Source organism: Cervus canadensis, chromosome 16 (assembly GCF_019320065.1).
Source record: "Cervus canadensis isolate Bull #8, Minnesota chromosome 16, ASM1932006v1, whole genome shotgun sequence".
NCBI lineage: Eukaryota > Metazoa > Chordata > Mammalia > Artiodactyla > Cervidae > Cervus > Cervus canadensis.
This window is the reverse complement of record NC_057401.1, coordinates 36607797-36629291: the sequence shown is the minus strand read 5'-3', so window position 1 is coordinate 36629291 and position 21495 is coordinate 36607797. Positions and strand designations below refer to the sequence as shown.

Below are 21495 nucleotides of genomic sequence, written 5' to 3'. Positions count from 1 at the left end.
GCATCAGGAACAATAGGGGCAGGACATCAGGAAACACATGAGGAAAAATAGTGGAAGACTTTGAAATGAACAAAATATTATTGGATATTCTTTCAATAGAAGACTGAGTATTGTCTATGGGACCCCTTGGAGTATTTGGTTTCATAGGATTCTGTACCTTTCATTGGCTTAACTCATCTCTTCTATAACCATAAATTGTAGAAAATTGATAGTAATTCAAATGATTCTTGTCTATAGACATACAAATGAATTTTATTCAATTAAGATAATTTCTGTATGCTAAAAAAGATAATTTCAAGTATGACATTGTTCCATACATAGTAACCAGTTTTTTCATAGTTGAAATAGATGAAATAGTTTTTTCATCTATTATCATCTATTTTATCATTCCTGTCTGTGAATATGTCTCTTATTCAGATTTTCATTTGAACTAGTTGTAATATCTTGCTGATTCCCTCATTAATTAAAGAATTAGATGATGTTATTGTACATTGTATATGTACAATATGTTTGCTGTTGCAACTAATATAATGACATTTGTGGCTAAGAGAGACTTAGGGAATCATTTCCTCCTATATTTATAGGTGGACATTTAAAGCATGAGCACTTGACTCTTCCTTATTTTGAGTTTGTATAATTTTGAGATCTTCCTTTCACTGTATTTAAATAAAAGGACAAAACCATTAGATACTACTTCAGCTCTTGAGCACAGTACTTTACACTGAATGCTGTCCATCGAATTCCAAAAGGGAGAATTTACTTCTCTCCACACAAGGAAGTAGGGACTATACTGACAGTAGTGATGATTGGTCAGCTAACTTCCTATTCTTGTTGAAGGATATCTGAGGGTTGGTGAAGAATATTGCCAATCCATGGCTGTTTATTGGCAGAACAGGGCCCACAACTCAGAGCAATCCAACTTGCTTTCCAGATATGATAAGGGTTGATAATGTTTATTTCTTGATATCGGTGCTATTTATGCTATTTTCAGTTTGGGAAGCCACTGAGCTGTATATTCACGTATGCATTCTTTTTGGAAGGTGTGGTTCAATAAGCAGTTTGAAAATTTAAAAAGAAATTCAGAACTTGGAGTGAGATAACTGGAATCAAATGCTTTTTCTTTCATTTATAAACTATGCCATTTGGGGCCAATTTTAGAATCACAATCCTACTTTACAAGTTTTGTTGTGGATATAAAATAATGTAATATAGTCTTCCCTTAGTATTCACAGGGGATTAATTCCAGAACCCCTTTGGATACCAAGAGGAGGGCATGGCAGCCCACTCCAGTATTCCTGCCTGGAGAATTCCCATGAACAGAGGAGTATGGCAGGCTACAGCCCATGGGGTCACAAACAGATACAACGGAGCAACCAAAATCCAAGGATGCACAAGTCCCTTATATAAAATGATATGATATTTGCATATAACCTGTGCACATCCTCCTGTATACTTTAAATCATCTCTAGATTACTTATAATACCTAATACAATGTGACTGCTATATAAATACTTGCCAGCACCTGGAAGAATCAAGTTTTGCTTTGGGGCCCTTTCCGGGCTTATTTTCCCAAATATTTTCAATCTGTGGTTGGTTGACTCCACTGATATGGAGGGCTGACTGTATGTGTAAAAACATTTAAGAACTGTGTGCTAAATTTTACCTATAAATCAAGTAAGACAAAGACGGAAACATTTCCATTGAATTGATGTCTTTGATAACCAGAAGGGGAGCTGTTTCAATGGAGTGGGGGACAGGGAAGGATGGATTGCTACGGAACGGAATGTGAATGGGGGTGAGGAGGTGGACAGTGTGAGTAAAGATACCTCTCAAGAAACTTGTCTCTGAACAAAAGGAAAGAACTATGGAAACAGAATATTTTTATCATTATTGTTTTAGTATTCCTTCTTTCTCTCCGTCTCTGTCTCTCTTTCTTACCTCTGTCTCTCTCTCCCTCCCACCCTGTTTTAGGAAAGGGTACACTTATATGAAAGCGCTCAGCTGATTTTTGAGCCAGAGAGTCAGTGAGGTTATAAGTCAGAAAGAGAGATGGATATCATCTAAGGCTGATGCAGCAGAAGGATATAAACTGAAGTTGTCAGATGAGGGAGAGAAGTTGAAATGTTCAATCATGCAACTCAGGTTTGCTAAAATAATAGTCAAGTCAGGATAATGCTTGTCAATTTGGGGAAAACGATGTACAAATTTAGGGGGATGGGTCATAGAGATTCATCAACTCTAGAGGCGTGCTGGCAGGATAAATGATAAGGGTATAGATCATTACTATTGTAGAGATGGGGCCATTCCAGAGATGGAGCACTTCAAGGTGATCAAAAAATCCAAGATGTGGCCATGTTAGTGAAGTGGAGAGAAGAGGAAGGAACCAAAGCCTGGGTGCAGTTTGGGAAGAGAAGAATGCTGATACATGTTCTGAAGTCCTTGACAAAAATGAGCTAGTGACCATGGAATGGTTCATGATAGTTCCCACAGTCTTCTTCCATCACTCATTGTCATCAGCGTCTTTGAGTTTTCTGAATAACCTAAAAGCATATTCTGTTTTCTGAACTAATTTCCTCTTTTTCTATCACAAATATAGATGGAGAACAATTGATTGCTGTATCCTATGAGGGGCCTTCATCTTTCTGAGCGCTATTAATTTCCTCTTCAGTGTTCTCTTGCATTAACTGAGTAATCTAATTCCTTTTAATCTAGTTCAAGGCTTTCTTTCCCTCTTCATGATTTTCCATTTATTCTAAATTCATAAGTATTCTGGACATTGTTCCTTAATCCTGGCTAGGACTCAATCAGAGGAGCTGGAATTGGTTTTGACTTCAGTTTCCTGTGGTATGTTCCTTTCTGTCTCTTCTACCGGGAAAAACCATAAAGTCTAGAAAGATAAATTACTGTGTTCTAATATAATATTGACAAATAACTTGCATATTTGACTTTATGGTTACCCTGTTATTTCATTCTTAATTTTTACATCATGGTGTTGATTTTCTAATTGTTTCCTTGTTTGTTATTTATGACAAACCATCATTTCTCAGTACCTTCTCTTCATGGTCAATCCCAAGATGCTCTACCTTGAAACTAGAGCTCCTCTTCAATGTTGTATTTTACCTCTTTCTCCTAATTTCTAAGGGAAATTTGAATTCTGACCCCCAAACTATGCTTTACTTTTTCAGTCTTTTGTTAAACATTTTAATTAATATTGAACCAAAGAGGAAGACCATATTCATTTGGCTTTTTTGTATCAGTATATTTTGGCAGTGCTACTGCAACTTTGATTGGTGTAGCGGATTGTCTAATTAAGTAATTTCAATATCACAGCTGAAGCATTTTCAAGTGACGCTCCTCATGAAGATATCAATCAGCGTGTAGCGGCTAAAAACAAAGGTACAGATGAGGACCAGAATTTAAGAGATCAAATACAGCACAGGTTAGTTTAAAACTCATTGTCTTCTTGTTTCTTGCCCTGTGAACAAACTGGCAACTAGTCACTTTAGAATCATCAGATCTAGCGGGAAAATGTATTTCCTAGCATTCACTGTTTTATAGGTAAAACAAAACGAAGTAGCTTTGATATTGAGTGAAATATTTCTGTGCTAGCTTTTATATTCAGAGTATAAGTCATCATAGTCACAGAAAAAAAAGAATTAAACCAAGCAACATTCCCCTTTATGGCTACATGAACTTACAAGTTCATTAGAGAGAATCCTAATTCAGCTCTCTTTCAACAAATGCCAATAAAGATCTTGGAATTTGAAAGATCTAGGCATCAGATTATAGAGTGTAGTTCTAAAACTAAAATGAAATTATGCTAATAAGCATTCTTTTGGTTGTATGCAGTTTGCTCATTGGAAAGAAAAATTAAACAAAATTAAACAATGTTTTGAAAACTTGAGAACTCTGAAAACATGAGTTGAGGCAACAAAGAGGAATTTGATTCATGAAGCCTATCTACTCTCAGAGGACAAAACTCATTCCAAGAGTATGTTTGAGTAAAGCAAATTCCCATGGACAGAGGAGTCTGGCAGGCTACAGTCCACTGGGTCACAAGAGTCATATATGACCTAGTGACTGACTAAACCACCACCACCACCGACACTTACTCAAGGGTCTCTTGAACTTCTCTATCTATGAAAAAGTAGATAACTTATGTGGCTCAGGCTATAGCTGCCAGCAGAAGGGTACTCAGTCTACTATGAGTACAGGTGATGGTTCCTTAGAACTTCATTTAGAAAACTAAACCCACATCAAAGGTTTGAAATGGTAGAATTTCCAAATCTTCTCTTACTCTCTCCTATACCTCAAAACATATGGCTAGTTGGCATTAACTGATGTCTTCTTTAAAGTGGATGTATTTCATTGCCTGTAGACTTCTTAAAATTGCTTTTTTCAGATATGTTGGCAGCTGGTTTTTTCATCATGTACATCAGATAAATCATGCTTATTGTTACTCCAACATTTCAATCAGTATATGATATTCATATGTGATATATATGATATATTCAATATGTGATATTCACATATTCAGTATGTGATATTTATGTAATTCATTATATTATATTCATATAATATTTGGGTTTTGCAGAATTGTAGGCTTCCTTGACAACTGGCCTTCATTGGAGCAGTGGTTTACAGAGCCAGAAAACATTTTGATAAAAATCAATGCTGAAGTAGATAAACAGTCATTGTGCCAAAAAGTAAAGGAAATGTTTATGACTGAACTAATGAAAAAAGAAAATAAAGGTAATTACAATTCTTTTATAATTTTGAGTTTATGTAGCAAAAATGTAATGTGTGGTTTTGATGAGCTTAGGAAGAAATGAAATGTTACCCTTTTGTTTATCAGTCATCCCTGACTACACTGACAAGTGTAATTTCTTGGTATAATAAAAAGTGGTCAAAATTAACTATCACAAAGGTTCTAAAACTGCCTTGGTAGAATGCTTTCTCTCATCCCCAGATTTGTGACCTAACTTCTATGATTTATCAGTGAACTGACACCAAAATAGTGCATAAGTGTAAGCCGCAATCACCTTGGAAACCCCAGGAGTTCACACTTAGAAAGACAAGCTTCCACATCTAAATGTCCACTCCCCTAAAACATCCATGTGAAACTTTCATACAAAGCAAATATATTATATAAAAGGCTTAACATGTTATTTTGACAGTCAGAAATTAGGCTGAGAGGAGGAAGGTAACCTCTAGAGTTGAGATTGAAAAGCAAAAACAAATTGAATCTAGGTTGTAGCTTCAACAAGTCTGACCCAGACTTGCCTGGGAGTGTCCAGGAGTCTCCAGTAGAGCCGTGGGTCAGTGGTGGCCTGATGCTGGGTTGGGGACAATGAGTGTAGCAGTACATGCATGGAATCTTTTAAAGGAGGTCACCTTTATCTGCATGACCTCCACCATAGTTTGGCCCCAGGTAAATAGCAGGAAGGGAACATATCTCCACCCATCAACAGAAAATTGGATTAATGATTTACTGAGCATGGCCCCGCCCATCAACAAGGCCCAGTTTCCCCCTCAGTCTCTCCCATGAGGAAGCTTCCATAAGCCTCATATCCTTCTCCATCAGAAGGCAGACAGACTGAAAACCACAATAACAGAAAACTAACCAATTGATCACATGGACCACAGTCTTGTCTAACTCAATGAAACTATGAGCCATGCCATGTAGGGCCACCCAAGACGGTCGGGTCATGGTGGAGAGTTCTGACAAAAAGTGGTCCACAGAGAAGGGAATGGCAAACCACTTCAGTATCCTTGCCTTGAGAACCCCATGAACAGTATGAAAAAGCAAAAAGATAGGACACTGAAAGATGAACTCCCCAGGTCAGTACATGCCCAATATGCTACTGGAGATCAGTGGAGACATAACTTCAGAAAGAAGAGACAGAGCCAAAGCAAAAACAACACCCAGTTGTAGATGTGACTGGTGATGGAAACAAGGTCTGATGCTATAAAGAGCAATACTGCATGGGAACCAGGAATGTTATATCCATGAATCAAGGGAAATTGGAAGTGGTCAAACAGGAGGTGGCAAGAGTGAATGTTGACATTTTAGCAATCAATGAACTAAAATGGACTGGAATGGGTGAATTTAAATCAGATGACCATTATATCTACTACTGTGGGCAAGAATCCCTTAGAAGAAATGGAGTAGACATCATAGTCAAAAAAGATTCAGAAATGCAGCACTTGGATGCTATCTCAAAAATGACAGAATGATCTCTGTTCATTTCCAAAGCAAACCATTTAATATCACAGTAATCCAAGTCTCTGCCCTGACCAGTAATGCTGAAGAAGCTGAAGTTCATCGGTTCTATGAAGACCTACAAGACCTTCTAGAACTAATACCCAAAAAGATGTCCTTTTCATTATAGGGGACTAGAATTCTAAAGTAGGAACTCAAGAAACATCCGGAGTAACAGGCAACTTTGGCCTTGGCATACAGAATGAAGCAGGGCAAAGGCTAACAGAGTTTTGCCAAGAGAGCACAGTGGTCATAGCAAACACCGTCTTCCAACAACACAAGAGAAAACTCTACACGTGGACATCACCAGATGGTCAATGCCAAAATCAGATTGCTTATAGTCTTTGCAGCCAAAGATGGAGAAGCTCTATACAGTCAGCAAAAACAAGACCGGGACCTGACTGTGGCTCTAATCATGAACACCTTACTGCAAAATTCAGACTTAAATTGTGGAAAGTAGGGAAAACCACTAGACCATTCAGGTATGACCTAAATCAAATACCTTACAATTATACAGTGGAAGTGAGAAGTAGATTCAAGGGATTAGATCTTATAGACAGAGTACCTGATGAACTATGGACAGAGGTTCATGACATTGTACAGGAGACAGGGAGCAAGACCATCCCCAAAAACAAGAAATGCAAAGAAGCAAAATGGCTGTCTGAGGAGTCCTTACAAATAGCTGTGAAAAGAAGAGAAGCGAAAAGCAAAGGAGAAAAGGAAAGATATACCCATTTGAATGCAGAGTTCCAAAGAACAGCAAGGAGAGATAAGAAAGCCTTCCTCAGTGATCAGTGCAAAGAAATAGAGGAGAACAACAGAATGGGAAAGACTAGAGATCTCTTCAAGAAAATTAGAGATACCAAGGGGACATTTCATGCAAAGATGGGCTCAATAAAGGACAGAAATGGTATGGACCTAACAGAAGCAGAAGATACTAAGAAGAGGTGACAAGAATACACAGAAGAACTATATAAAAAAGATCTTCATGACCCAGATAACCACAATGCTGTGATCACTCACCTAGAGCCAGACATCCTGGAATGCAAAGTCAAGTGGGCCTTAGGAAGCATCACTATGAACAAAGCTAGTGGAGGTGATACAATTCCAGATGAACTATTTCGAATCTTAAAAGATGATGCTGTGAAAGTGCTGCTCTCAATATGCCAGCCAATTTGGAAAACTCAGCAGTGACCACAGGACTGGAAAAGGTCAGTTTTCGTTTCAATCCCAAAGAAAGGCAATGCCAAAGAATTTTCAAACTACTGCACAATTGCACTCATCTCACACGCTAGTAAAGTAATGCTCAAAATTCTCCAAGCCAGGCTTCAACAGTAGGTAAACCGTGAACTTCCAGACATTCAAGCTGGTTTTAGAAAAGGCAGAGGAACCAGAAGTCAAATTGCCAACATCCGATGGATTATTGAAAAAGCAAGAGAGTTCCAGAAAAACATCTATTTCTGCTTTATTGACTATGCCAAAACCTTTGACTGTGTGGATCACAACAAACTGTGGAAAAATCTGAAAGAGATGGGATTATCAGACCACCTGACCTGCCTCTTGAGAAATATGTATGCAGGTCAGGAAGCAACAGTTAGAACTGGACCTGGAGCAACACACTGGTTCCAAATCGGGAAAGGAGTACGTCAAGGGTGTATATTGTCACCGTGCTTATTTAACTTATATGCAGAGTACATCATGCTAAACACTGGGCTGGATGAAGCACAAAGTGGAATCAAGATTGCCAGAAGAAATATCAATAACCTCAGATATGCAGATGACACCACCCTTATGGCAGAAAGCAAAGAAAAACTAAAGGGACTTTTGATGAAAGTGAAAGAGGAGAGTGAAAAATTTGGTTTAAAGCTCAACATTCAGAAAACTAAGATCATGGCATCTGGTCCCATCACTTCATGGCAAATAGATGGGGAAACAGTGGAAACAGCTTTTATTTTGGGGGGGTCAGACTTTATATTTTTGGGCTCAAAAATCACTGCAGATGGTGACTGCAGCCATGAAATTAAAAGACGCTTAATCCTTGGAAGAAAAGTTATGACCAACCTAGACAGCATATTAAGAAGCAGAGGCATTACTTTGCCAACAAAGGTTCATCTAGTCAAGGCTATGGTTTTTCCAGTAGTCTTGTATAGATGTGACAGTTGAACTATAAAGAAAGCTTAGCGCCAAAGAATTGAGGCTTTTGAACTGTGGTGTTGGAGAAGACTCTTGAGAGTCCCTTTTACTGCAAGGAGATAGAACCAGTCTGTCTTAAAGGAAATCAGTCCTGAATATTCATTGGAAGGACTGATGCTGAAACTGAAACTCCAATCCTTTGGCCTCCTTATGTGAAGAACTGACTCATTTGAAAAGACCCTGATTCTGGGAAAGATTGAAGGCAAGAGGAGAAGGGGACAACAGAGGATGAGATGGTTGGATGGCATCAAACTCATCATGAGTTTGAATAGGCTCCAGGAGTTGGTGATGGACAGTAAGGCCTGGCATACTGCAGTCCATGGGGTTGCAAAGAGTCAGACATGACTGAGCGACTGAACTGAACTGAACTGTAGCTTCAAACATCTACAGATTTGAATCAGTGTTTGTGCCGGCTATCAGACTCATTTTCTATCCCAGTCACTTATCATGTGAACAGTCTCCACTGCCACTTATCTAAGATTTACGTTCCAATCCATTAATTATTTTTAACAAATATTTTGTCATTAAAATAATAAACATTCACCTAGTCCAGTGCTCTGTACTAAACATCCTGATTAAGTTAAAAACAAAAAATAAAAGGAGATGGTACTTCTATGAATAGTCTGCTGTTTTAAAATAATCATAATATACTGTTAAGTGGGAAAAATCAGGTTATATTTAAATTGTCCCTTTTTTTGTTTTTAAAAGTGTATCTATTATTAAATTTGAGCTTGCCAGGTGGCTCAGTGGTATAGAATCTCTCTATGCAGGAGACATGGGTTCTGTCCCTGGGTTGGGAAGATTCCCTGGAGGCAACCCCCTCCAGTATTCCTGCTTGGTAAATCCCATGGACAGAGGAGCCTGGTGGGCGACAGAGTCAGACATGACTAAGGGATTAAAACAACAGCAGCAATTATTAAATGTATGTGCACAGAAAATAGTGACAGTATATGCTAATAAAAAAACAAAATTCAGCCCAGTAAATCTGAAGTTCTAACTGGCTTTATTCAACTATTCCTGACCAAACAGTGTCCCATCTAACAACTAGAAGACACTCTGAAGGGAAGTAAAAAGTAGAAGTTTTCATAGACACGAGGGTGGAACAGGGAAGTCTTTAGCAAAAGGGGGAAAAAATGGTTATTTTGGGCCAGGACATCTTTTGGGGGAAGGGAACTGCAAGGGTCTTTGCCATGCAGATTGACTCCTCTTCTTTGATATAGAAGGGAGGTGATATAGAGAGGGCCCACATGACAGATCATCTCATTGGTGCCAACCAGAAAATTCCAAACTGATTGATTAAAATTATACTTCTGTGGAAGGTAGAAACTGCAGCTGAGGCAGGTAGCACAGGTTTGGTATCATGGACTTTATTTATTTAGCACAAGTGATGCCATTTTGGGCTTATGGTTTTCTTTTTAACAATAATACAGTCTTTGATGAGGGGGGAAGAAGGAGGACGAAGAGAATTAACAAGAAATTTCTCTTTCAGCTTATTTATCTACACTGTTGAAATTTTAAAGGCAATAATTGTATATTACTTTCATAATCAGAAAAGATATTAATTTCCAGTTTGAAAAAATCCAATAAAACAAATCCTCCTTATCTTGCCAAGTTGAAAAGAATGATCTGAGGGCAATGGGAGAAATAGCCATACAAGGGTGCAGGTATTCACTGCCATTGGTACAGGGGTAAAGTTGTGGCCATTTCCAGGGTGGAGCACTGGGAAGTCAGGGAGGGTGGGAAGGGCACGCTGGGTAAGGTAAGCCTGAATCCAGAAGGGCAAAGGGCCCTAACAATTATAGGACCCTAGACAATCTAGAAACACCCCCTCAGGACCCCAGAGCGGTCTCCTCTGCCTGGAATGCACACTCCCTCAATCTCTTCAAGTCTTTGCTCAGTTGCCACCTTCTCAGTGGGTCTATCCTGCAAAGCACGCCATTGAAACAAACTGTGGAAGCTGCCCCACAGCACTCCTGATGCCCTTCCCTCTGCTCTGCATATTTTCTATAGAGCACTTACCACCTTCCAGCTTCTTACATGACTTACTTTATTCATCATGTTTATGGTTTGCAAGCTTCACAAGGCTGTGATTTTTCTCTTTTGTTTTACTTTTGTATCTCTGGCAGCCACAACTGTGCCTAGCATTGTTTGTATTACTATTATTATTATTTACAGTATTGCTATAGTTTTACCTATTGATGGTATTGGCACGCATGCATGCTCAGTCCCTTCAGTTGTGTCCAACTCTTTGAGAACCTATGGACCATAGCTTACCAGGCTCCTCTGTCCGTGGGATTCTCCTGGCAAGAATACTGACTGGGTTGCCATGCCCTCCTCCAGGGGAGCTTCCCTACCCAGGGACTGAACCTGTCTTTTATGTCTCCTACATTGGCAGATGGGTTCTTTACCACCAGTGCCACCTGGGAAGCCCACAGTATTGGCATAGTTTTATCTTATTGTTGTAAGGCTTCCTTTCCTTCAGGGCACAACTGAGATTGAATAACTAGCTAGTGTATGAATGGATGAATTCTATTAAGCCTTATTTGAGTACTGAGCACCATTCTAAATGCTTTATATGTATTTACCCCTAGAAGTTAGTGCCGCATGCATTTCTTTTCCCTTCTATGTCCTCCTGATCTCCACCTCTTCTGTCATATTGCTCTTCATCTTCTCTTTAGGCTTTTTTCACCTCGTTTATCCACTAGAAAATTTGACGTAATTCTTTACTTTCCTCTCCCAGTATATTAGCTAATTCTAGATTGTTAGTTTTATAGTTGGCATCCTCTCATCAAATCGTCTACCTGCTATAGACACACACACACACACACACACACACACACACACCCCACACCCCCTCCCCCCCCATCACCATCTCCATCAGAGGCAGGGGTAATGGTATTTCTAACCAGATAGAGATGACTTCAAATGTCAGCTTTAAGGACTGGATAATTTAAAACATGAATTCAGCCTTAATTCAGAGAGTAATGAGAGCAATTTTATGTTAAGTTAGGTTTACCTTAGTTCACGTGAAATAGTAGGTGTCTGGAGTTGCTAATAAAGATCCATTCTTATCATCCTGCTTGAAGTGAAAAAGAAATTAGAAGAAAAGGAAGCTGAGAGAAAAGAAGAAGTTTCCCTGACTGAGAAGACGTCCCTGCCTCCTCCTCCCCCTCCCCCTCCGGAACCGGAAAAAGAGAAGGACGTCCACCTTCCACAGGAGCGGTCCAAAACTCCCGCTGCGAAAGGAAAGCAAGCATCAGGTGACTGACAGAGTGATTGCTACCCCTGTTTACCAGTTTCTCATTTTCACTTAGAAAGGAATTGTAAACGATAGTACCAGTCCATTTATCTATCAGTAGATTCAGGCTTTCAACAGCGTCAGTCATGTGAAAGGAAGCTGTCTGCTCAGATGAAGTGGAGAGGCAGCATTAGCTGAGAGCACGGCTGTCCCAAAGCGCAAGTACCTGACCATGTGGGATCCCTCCGTGTGGGCAACCTCAGGCCCAGATCTACTGGGCATGATTAGAATGAGAACATGGACAAGAGAAGGGGAGGCACAGAGAGAGTAACCATAAGGAGCGTAGAGCAGATCAAGGGGACAGACTTCTGTTTGCTGGAGCGGTAGAGCTGAGTTTATGAAGAGTGAGACCTCCTTACCAAAATGAGGACATAACCAGTTGCCCACAAGAATAAGGGAAAAAATCAACAGCATCCATTAGAGACTAGAATATATGTGTAACTGTTATTCTTTTGTGCTATGCAATTATAAAAGGCCAGAAACAAGCTCCAGACATCTCAGTAAACTTGTATCTCTGTAACATATAGCATACATGGATAGTTTATATAGAGAATATTTTTTAGCTTAAGTTCTTTCTGTATCCTTAACCACTATGGACCATGAAGTGGTAGAATATATAATGACAAAAGGGAAATGCTCAACTGTTGAAATGTATGATACTGGGAGCATGACAGGATCGACTTAGTGCTGTGTATATGAAGCAAACGTGACTTTAATTTCTGGTTTCGGCTTTGTAAGTGGTCAGCTGTGCAGTGACACAAGTCTACCTAGGTTTGCTTGTTATTGTGTCATGATTGCATTTTTAAAGGCTATAATCTTTCTTCTTCATGGAGATCAGAGATGGGTCTGATTTTTCAAAATTAAGTTTGCTTATATTAAACAAATAAATTTGAAAACTTTAATAACATTTATTATGGTCTGCTGAAGATCATTATATTCCACAAAATGGGACTTAACTAAAGACAAAATACACAAAAATGTTTTTATCATATGAACAATAAAGCACAAAGCATTTAATTAAACATACATACTTTTTCCCTTTAAAAAGCAAAACAGAGGTCTGGAGGACTAATGGAAACCTTAAAAATGCTATTTAACTGGGAAAGACAATTTCCACAGAGGCTCGAGGGAGCCTGGCATTGTCCACCCAGGCCTCAAACCCAAGACCATGGCCTTTCCTCCCTTTCTTCACCTCAGCCTCATGACCAGGGGTATCTGTGTACTGGAGCCATTCCCTGAAACCAGTCTCTAGCAGTCTTCTAAGTTTCTGAAGTTTGCTTGTGAATTTAAAATTGTATAGTTGAATACTGTGCATTTGGAGGAATAATAAAGCTGTTGTTGCTTCAAAGAGTGGTTGTATCTGTCTCCTTCTTCCAGCAAGGGCAGGACTACTGCCTGAGCTTTTAAAATGCACAGAAGGGTTCACCACCAGAGGCCTAATTACTGCCTTACAACTGCAAGGCATCACTGTGAGATCTCAGTGCTCGTAGACACTGATGGGGCCACAGTACAGGGCACACTGCTGTTACAGCTCAGGGAAGGTGGGATAAGTGGTTTTATGGAGGGAAGTTCCCAGTGGGTTTATTTATATTTATAATTAAAAAATTTAGTGTTTTTCAAAAGAACACATTTTCAGAACTGAAAGCCAGAGGCTTCTGAACAAGCCCAAAGTGAACATCCAATTTCAATTTTCTTTAAAAGTTGAGAAGAAAAGAGAAATGATTTACTAAAAAAAAAAAAAAGCCAAGGTGGAAATGGGGTAAAGAAGGAAGCATTGTACACTTAAGTACTAAAGGTCATTTTGCTCAAATACAGTTCTACAGTGGAAACAGAGACTATTTTCGGGGGGCTCCAAAATCACTGCAGATGGTGACTGCAGCCAAGAAATTAAAAGATACTTGCTCCTTGGAAGAAAAGCTATGACCAACCTAGACAGCATATTAAAAAGCAGAGACATTACTTTGCCAACAAAGGTCTGTCTAGTCAAAGCTATGGTTTTTGCAGTAGACATGTATGGATGTGAGAGTTGGACTGAAAAGAAAGCTGAGTGCCTAAAAATTGATGCTTTTGAACTGTGGTGTTGGAGAAGACTCTTGAGAGTCCCTTGGACTGCAAGGAGATCCAACCAGTCCATCCTAAAGGAAATCAGTCCTGAATATTCACTGGAAGGACTGATGCTGAAGCTGAAACTCCAATACTTTGGCCGCTGACTCATTGGAAAAGACCTTCATGCTGGGAAAGATTGAAGGCAGGAGGAGAAGGGGATGATAGTGGGTGAGATGGTTGGATGGCATCACCAACTCAATGGACATGAGTTTGAGTAAGTTCTGGGAGTTGGTGATGGATAGGAAAGCCTGGAGTGCTGCAGTCCATGGGGGTCCCAAAGAATCGGACACGACTGAGTGACTGAACTCAACTGAACTGACAGCTTTACACTGTTTATGGGTTTGTTGACCTGAAATGAATAGAGTGTCAGATATTTCTCCAGTGAAGATGGGTTTATTCAGAATTAGCAGAAAATGATAATGCAGGGTCTGCAACTATGGCAAGCCCTATATAAGTCCTCGTATGACAAGGGAAGGAGAATGCTTCTATAGAGGGAAAAGGAAGTTGGAAGGTCCATAGTACCCCCATGAGTCCATGGCTTTTCATTGGCTGAATCCGTGTCAGGAAAGAAGAGGAGTCTTTCTTCCTCCTGTTGGGTAATACTATCCTCTTAGGACCAAAGATCTCCCCCTTTTGGTTTCTCAACTCTGTTTAATTGAGATTTCTGTTTATTAATTTTTTACAGTTCTGCATTTTTTATCTTCTTCAAGTACCCTTGAGATTAAATTTTTAAAACTTCACAATTTTGCTCCATTAGAGAGTTTATTATCAAGTCCACTATCAAATATCAGAATGTAATTTAAAACCAAAGTTCTGAGTGTGACAAAGCATGGTAGTGCTATCAATGCTGCTAAGAATATATTTGGAGATTTCAGAATACATTTTGAAAATAATTTTTTCAAACAGGCAGAATTCATGCTACTCCCAGCAGAAATTAGACTTGCTCACTAAGTTCAGCATCTTAGTGTCCCTATTTTCACCCCCTTTTCTGTTGCCTTCTGCTAAAGTTTAGAGCTAAAAGGTTGGTTACCCAGAGTATTGTTATTAAAGGTACTAAGAGGTTATCTAGACTTTTTTTATTAACCTTACCTCTAAAAAAAAAAACTAATTCATATCTTTGGATTTATTTATTTATGAATGAGTTGGTGTTTAACTATTTAGCTATTTGGATGTTTAAAAGTCCTTTTATAGAGACTAACAAAAGAGGTTGTCTTATTTCTATGGAATCTTTGTTTTTGGAGCTAAGATATTTAAACATAAGTGATATGTTATGCATTTACACATTCTTATAACTGTCACTTCTAAACACAGAGAATAGGTCAGACAAACTCTATCACAGACATTTAAATTGCCCCATATGTGCATCCTTACGACGAGGGGGAACAAACTGTAACCCAAGACAAATGGAGAAAGATGACTGAACTTGTTTGGTGAATTATGTGGGATGTAGTGATTTTTTTCAAAAACCAAATTATTATTTGGGAAATCTTATTGACCTCCAGGTCATCAGTTTCCCATTTCCCCCTTTCCAGCATGTCTTTTAATTAGATTCCAGGGAATCCAATGTATATATTCCCAAACCATCCTTTGTATTACAAGTTAATAGTCAAGGCACAATGGAATGTAAATGTCACAAGGCAACCAAGTATGGGGTCAAGAGAACTTCAAGAATGTGCCATATCAAAATAATGTGTTTATTTAACTCTCCTTCAAAGTGTTTTGGCATCATTCTTATTATAGATCCAGTCATCTTATTGTATAACCATCATTTCAGTGAACTATATCCAAATACTAATAGAGCCATCTGCTTCAAATGTACTTGTGACTAACTTTTAAAATTCTGTATGTATGTTGCATTAAAGAGTTTATAATCAAACTCGCTGACAAACCTAGACAGTGTGTTAAAAAGCAAAGACATCACTTTGCTGACAAAGGTCTGTATGGTTAAGTCTATAGTCTTTCCAGTGGTCACGTACTGTTGTGAAAGGTGGACCATAAAGAAGGCAGAGCACCGAAGAATTGATGCTTTCGAACTGTGGTGCTGGACAAGACTGTTGAGAGTCCCTTGAACAGAAAGGAGATCAAATCAGTCAATCTTAAAGGAAATCAACCTTGAATACTCATTGGAAGGATTGATGCTGAAGTTGAAGCTCCAGTACTTTGGCCACTTGATGGGAAGAGCTGACTCATTGGAAAAGACCCTGATGCTGGGAAAGATTGAAGGCAGAAGGAGAAGCGGGTGACAGAGGATGAGATGGTTGGATGGCATCACCAACAGAATGGATATGAATTTGGACAAACTCTGGGAAATGGTGAGGGACAGGGAGGCCTGGCGTGCTGCAGTCCATGGGGTCAAAAATAGTCAGATGTGACTTAGCAACTGAACAACAACAAGCAAATTCACTACCAAATGCTAATGTTAAACTTAGGACTCAACTTCTCAATGTCACAAAATAGAATAGTCCTATCAGGGTTGTCATTCAAGAATTTTCAATCCATAGTCCAACTTCAGATTAATTTTAACTCACAGTAAAGGTCTGAGCCATTTTAGGCAGTTCACAAATATAGCTGTTTTGAGAAATCACATTTGATTGCTTACAAATCATAACCCAGCTATCAAAAAAAATCATAAATGATATTTATGTGTTAAATTTTGTTTAGAGCCCCCGCATGGTAATCGAGAACCTCTTCAGGAAGGAAAAGGGAAGAAAAGTGAAACTTCACTCAAAAGAAAAGGTACAGATTAAGATAAATATGATTAAATATAATTCTGCATTTTATAACTCTCAGTGAAAATAGTGATATTTATGTAGTAATGTATGTTGAGCCCTTCTTTCAGGCATTTGTCAATCATAAACCCTTGCCAAAGAAAACCTCAGTCTTTCTGTAGCCTGGCTCTTACCAAATGTCCTGCTGAGGAAAGTGATGCTTGTGAGGAATAATTTAGAGGATATGCAAGAGTACTGGAGTGAGGCACCATTACCTTCTCTGATATCTAAGATACAGAATATTCAATCATAAATACTCTAAGTGTTATCCTTAGGCTAAGTTATGCCATCAGAAAACTACATACTGAACCATATTTTCTTGGAAAGATTCCATGAAATTGCTTTCACTGATAAGTTCTTTGATATAAAGTCCTCAACACAGCAGCAGTGGAGATAGTTTCATTATACTACTAATAACCTGGTATTTCATTTTCTGAAGGGATAGAATGCCCATTACATCATTCAGTAGCCTCTGTGTAAAATCCTAGGTGGGAAATTTCATTCAGAAGAAAGGGACTGGAGAATTTTTCTTCCTCTACATGGCTAAATAATTAGTACCTCTAAATGACAGCACTGCCTTTTCCATATTGGCTGTCTAGAAATTCAGAACCAAATTAGCATCTAAGATTTTAGTTTCTAAGCAAGGACCTGTATCCTGGAGTCTGCTTTCTAATTCCTCTCCTTGCCTTGCCCTTCTAATTTAGGTTGTATTTTTCCTGATCTAGTTTCATTTATTTTCTATCTTAACTGTTTCTGTGAAATAAGGGGAATAAAATTTTGTAAATAATTGATAGTTGGCAGGAGAAATACCAGGCTCTTAAAAGCATATTAGTTACATTGTATGTTGAACCCACTGGGCTTCCCAGGTGACTCAGTAATAGAGAATCCTCCTGCCAATGCAGGAGACACAGGTTTGATCCCTGGATTGGGAAGATCCCGGGGAAAAGAAAACGGCAACCCACTCCCGTATTCTTGCCTGGGAAATCCCATGGACAAGAGAAGCCTGGTGGACTACAGTCCATGGGGTTGCAAAAGAGTCAATCATGACTTAATGACTAAACAACAATAGTGTTGAAGCTGCTACATATGTGCCTGCTCAGTCTTTTTTTTTTTTTTCCTTTATTTTTTATTAGTTGGAGGCTAATTACTTAACAACATTGTAGTGGTTTTTGCCAGTCTTTAAGTTGTGTCTGACTCTTTGAAACTCCATGGACTGTAACCCAACAGGCTTCTTTGTCCATGGAATTTCTCAGGCAAGACTACTGGAGTGAGTTACCATTTTCTTCTTCAGTTAATCTTCTCAGCCTAGGGATCGAATCTACATCTCCTGCATTGGCAGGTGAATTCTTTACCACTGAGCCACCAGGAAAGCCCTGGAGCTGATACAGCAACAAATTAAAGATTGAAATGCAGTTATGGATACATGCAGTTGACTTCTGTGGAGTACATGCTCAGGGGGTTGTCATGAAGTATGTGCCACTGCTTAATTTTTCATTACAGACTGCCAGTGCAATAGCAGCCCCAAAATGTGCAATGTTCACAGAATGATGGGCTTAAAAGGATCTCTATTTTGGCATTCGAAAATGCATATCCATGATTCTCAAAGAATCTCACCCTTTTCTGATTATATAACCTGATAGGTTTATGTAACTAGTCATTGTTGAGTTAACATTGGTAAGATTATAAATTTAGCTAGAGTTTTGGCTATAATTTATGATATGCTTTCTCTCACCTGTTTACAAATAGGAGAATAGTTTTCACTTTTACTTTACGAATCCCTTACTTTCTCATTGTGATCAGCAAAAGCAAATGAAAGATCTGCATAGAATCATCAAAAATAGAAAAGAAATATATTTATGCATTGTTGTGGTTTTTCAGTCACTCAGTCGTGTCCAGCTTTTTGTGATCCCAAGGACTGCAGCACACCAGGCTTCCCTGTCCTTCCCTATCTCCCAGGGTTTGCTCAAACTCATGCCCATTGAGTCAGTGATGCTATCTAACCATCTTATCCTCTGTCGTCCCCTTCTCTTCCTGCCCTCATTCTTTGCCAGCATCAGGGTCTTTTCTGAGTGGGCTCTTCACATCAAGTGGCCCAAGTATTGGGGCCTCAGCTTCAGCATCAGTCCTTCCAATGAGTATTCAGGGTCGATTTCCTTTAAGATTGACTGGTTTGATCTCCTTGCAGTCCAAGGGACTCTCAGGAGTCTTCTCCAGCACCACAGTTTGAAAGCATCAATTTTTAGGTCATCAGCCTTCCTGATGGTCCAACTCACATCCGTACATGACTACTGGAAAAGCCATGGCTTTGACTATACAGACCTTTGTCAGCTGTCGGTGAAGTGATGTCTCTGCTCTTTAATATGCTGTCTTGTTTTGTCATAACTTTCCTTCCAAGGAGCAAGTCTTTTAATTTCATGACTGCAGTCACCATCCACAGTCACATCTTGGAGCCCAAGAAAATAAAATCTGTCACTGTTTCCACTTTTTTCCTTCTATTTGCCGTAAAGTGATAGGCCCAGATGCCAGTATCCTAGTTTTTTGAATGTTGAGTTTTAAGCTAGCTTTTTCATTCTCCTCATTCTCCCTCATCAAAAGATACTTTAGCTCCTCTTCGCTTTCTGCCGTTAGAGTGGTATCATCTGCATATCTGAAGTTGTTGATAATTCTCCTGACAATCTTGATTCTAGCTTGTAATTCATCCAGCCCAGCATTTCGCATGATGTACTCTGCACATAGGTTAAATAAACAGGGTGACATTATACAACCTTGACATACTTCTTTCCCAATTTTGAATCAGTCCTTTGTTACATGTCTGGTTCTAACTGTTGCTTCTTGACCTGCATACAGGTTTCTCTGGAGACAGGTAAGGTGCTCTGGTTTTCCCATCTCTTTAAGAATTTTCCACAGTTTGTTGTGATCCACACAGTCAAAGGCTTTAGTGTAGTCAATGAAGCAGTAGATATTTTTCTGGAATTCCTTTGTTTTCTCTATGATCTAATGAACATTGTCAATTGATCTCTGGTTCCTCTGCCTTTTCTAAACTCAGCTTGTACATCTGGAAGTTCTCTGTTCACATACTGCTAAAGCCTAACTTGAAGGATCTTGAGCATTACCTTGCTAGTGTGTGAGATGAGCACAACTATACGGTAGCTTGAACATTCTTTGACATTGCTCTTCTTTGGAATTAAAATGAAAACTTACCTTTTCCAGTCCTGTCCAAATCATCAAGTTAGACCTAATAATGCACATGCTTTGAGAGCATCTTTAGGTAAAAGTATACTCAAATGAACCATAAGCAAATACAACTTCACCCAGCAAAATATATATTCATTTAAATCATGCAGTTAGCTCAGTTTAAGTAATTCAAGAACTCTTTTTTTCTTTTATTTTACTTGTCAGTTTCTATTTCCATAAACATAGTTTCTACTGTATTGAATAATATTTGAAATAGATGAACTCTTGATCAAGATTTAGAAGTCTTTCTTCCACGTAGAAGTACTGTTGTTTTGGCATGTATAATAGGATTTACTTCATTAAGAGAAGCCTTAGTAATTTTAATTCTTTATATTTGGAACTAATACCTTTGGGAGGTGAATACTATTAATTGGTTGTCTGTTTACTTCACAAGCTATTTGATACCAATTAATTATATGGAAAGCATGGGTTGAGGAGCCACCTCCTTTTTCCTTCCTTTAAACTTATCCTTGTTTCCTGTTGTTGGCATCTTTGACTCATCTTTATTTTTCTCTGTGTATTAGATCAATCCCTACCCTTCTCCCTGCTAATCTTGACACTGAAATGCCATTTGCAATTGTATTTATGGTATTCTTAAAGAATTTATTATCTTCAACCATTTGTCATGGCCCTATTTTATTCCTTCATAACATAAGGACTTTTCTACTCTGTGATCTTACCTAGGAGGTATTATGTAAGGGCTAATTGAAGAGTTTTCCCTAATCAACCAATTTCAGAAAAATGTTGTGTTACACCAAGTTAAAATATATTTACTCTCCACGGAGATAGATGTTGATATAGATGTGTATGTCCTATGATCATCTATCTCTAAGTCAGTGGGAGGCACACTATGTAATATCCCAAACATGTGACTGCAGAACTCTCTCAGAGGAGTATCCGCTGGGACTAAAAAGTGAAAGTGTTTGTTGCTCAGACATGTCTGCCTCTTTGAGACCCCATAGACTGTAGCCCACCAAGCTCCTTTGTCCAAAGGATTCTCCAGGCAATGATACTGGAATGGGTTGCCATTTCCTTCTCCAGGAGATCTTCCTGACCCAGGGAATCGAACCTGGGTCTCCAGTATTGCAGGCAGATTCTTTACCATCTGAGCCACCAGGGAAGCCCCTGTTGGGACTAGAGTTCTATAAATAAATGCTTGGAAACCTCATCCTCTTTAGTTCTGTCAGCCTGCCCATGTATTAGTATTGGGACTGTTCCAGTGCTAGCCTTCTGATTTAACTTATAGTTTAGGTGCTACCAAGTCACTTAGCCATAAATATTATGTCAATGTTATAAACATTAATGACATTTCATTGTAAGGATATGGAAGAACAGAGGAAAAAAGATGAGAGTGAAATGGAATTGAAATTCCTAGATCATCTATATGCCAGGCACTATGCAAGATCATTTTTATGTATAATCTCCCTAAATCCTCATAACCACCTGTGAAGTAGCAATGATCATTTCCTACTTCAAAGATGAGGAAATTGAGAGTCAAAATAAATAAGGTAATATTTTGTTAGGAATGATTAATCTGAGAGAAGGGAAAGTCAGAGCCTCTTCACACTTTGGTGAATGCAATCTATACTCCATATTAACTCTCCACAGTGTTCTCAGAACTTCCTTGGATTTTG

The 21495-nt window shown here is 38.8% G+C and overlaps 1 protein-coding gene across 6 annotated transcripts in view; it reads left to right on the top strand.

The window, feature by feature from the left end:
* The window catches only part of SPEF2 (sperm flagellar 2), a 187896-nt gene that overhangs the window by 76457 nt on the left and 89944 nt on the right, over positions 1-21495 (top strand). For all 6 annotated transcript variants that reach the window (XR_006273380.1, XM_043488877.1, XM_043488878.1 and 3 more), the window contains 4 exons: positions 3331-3439; positions 4595-4752; positions 11542-11715; positions 16521-16595. Coding sequence is in view for 5 of the 6 variants with exons in the window: in XM_043488877.1 (XP_043344812.1) it covers positions 3331-3439; positions 4595-4752; positions 11542-11715; positions 16521-16595 (516 nt within the window). In the remaining variant the exon portion in view is untranslated. The remainder of the gene's footprint in view (positions 1-3330; positions 3440-4594; positions 4753-11541; positions 11716-16520; positions 16596-21495) is intronic.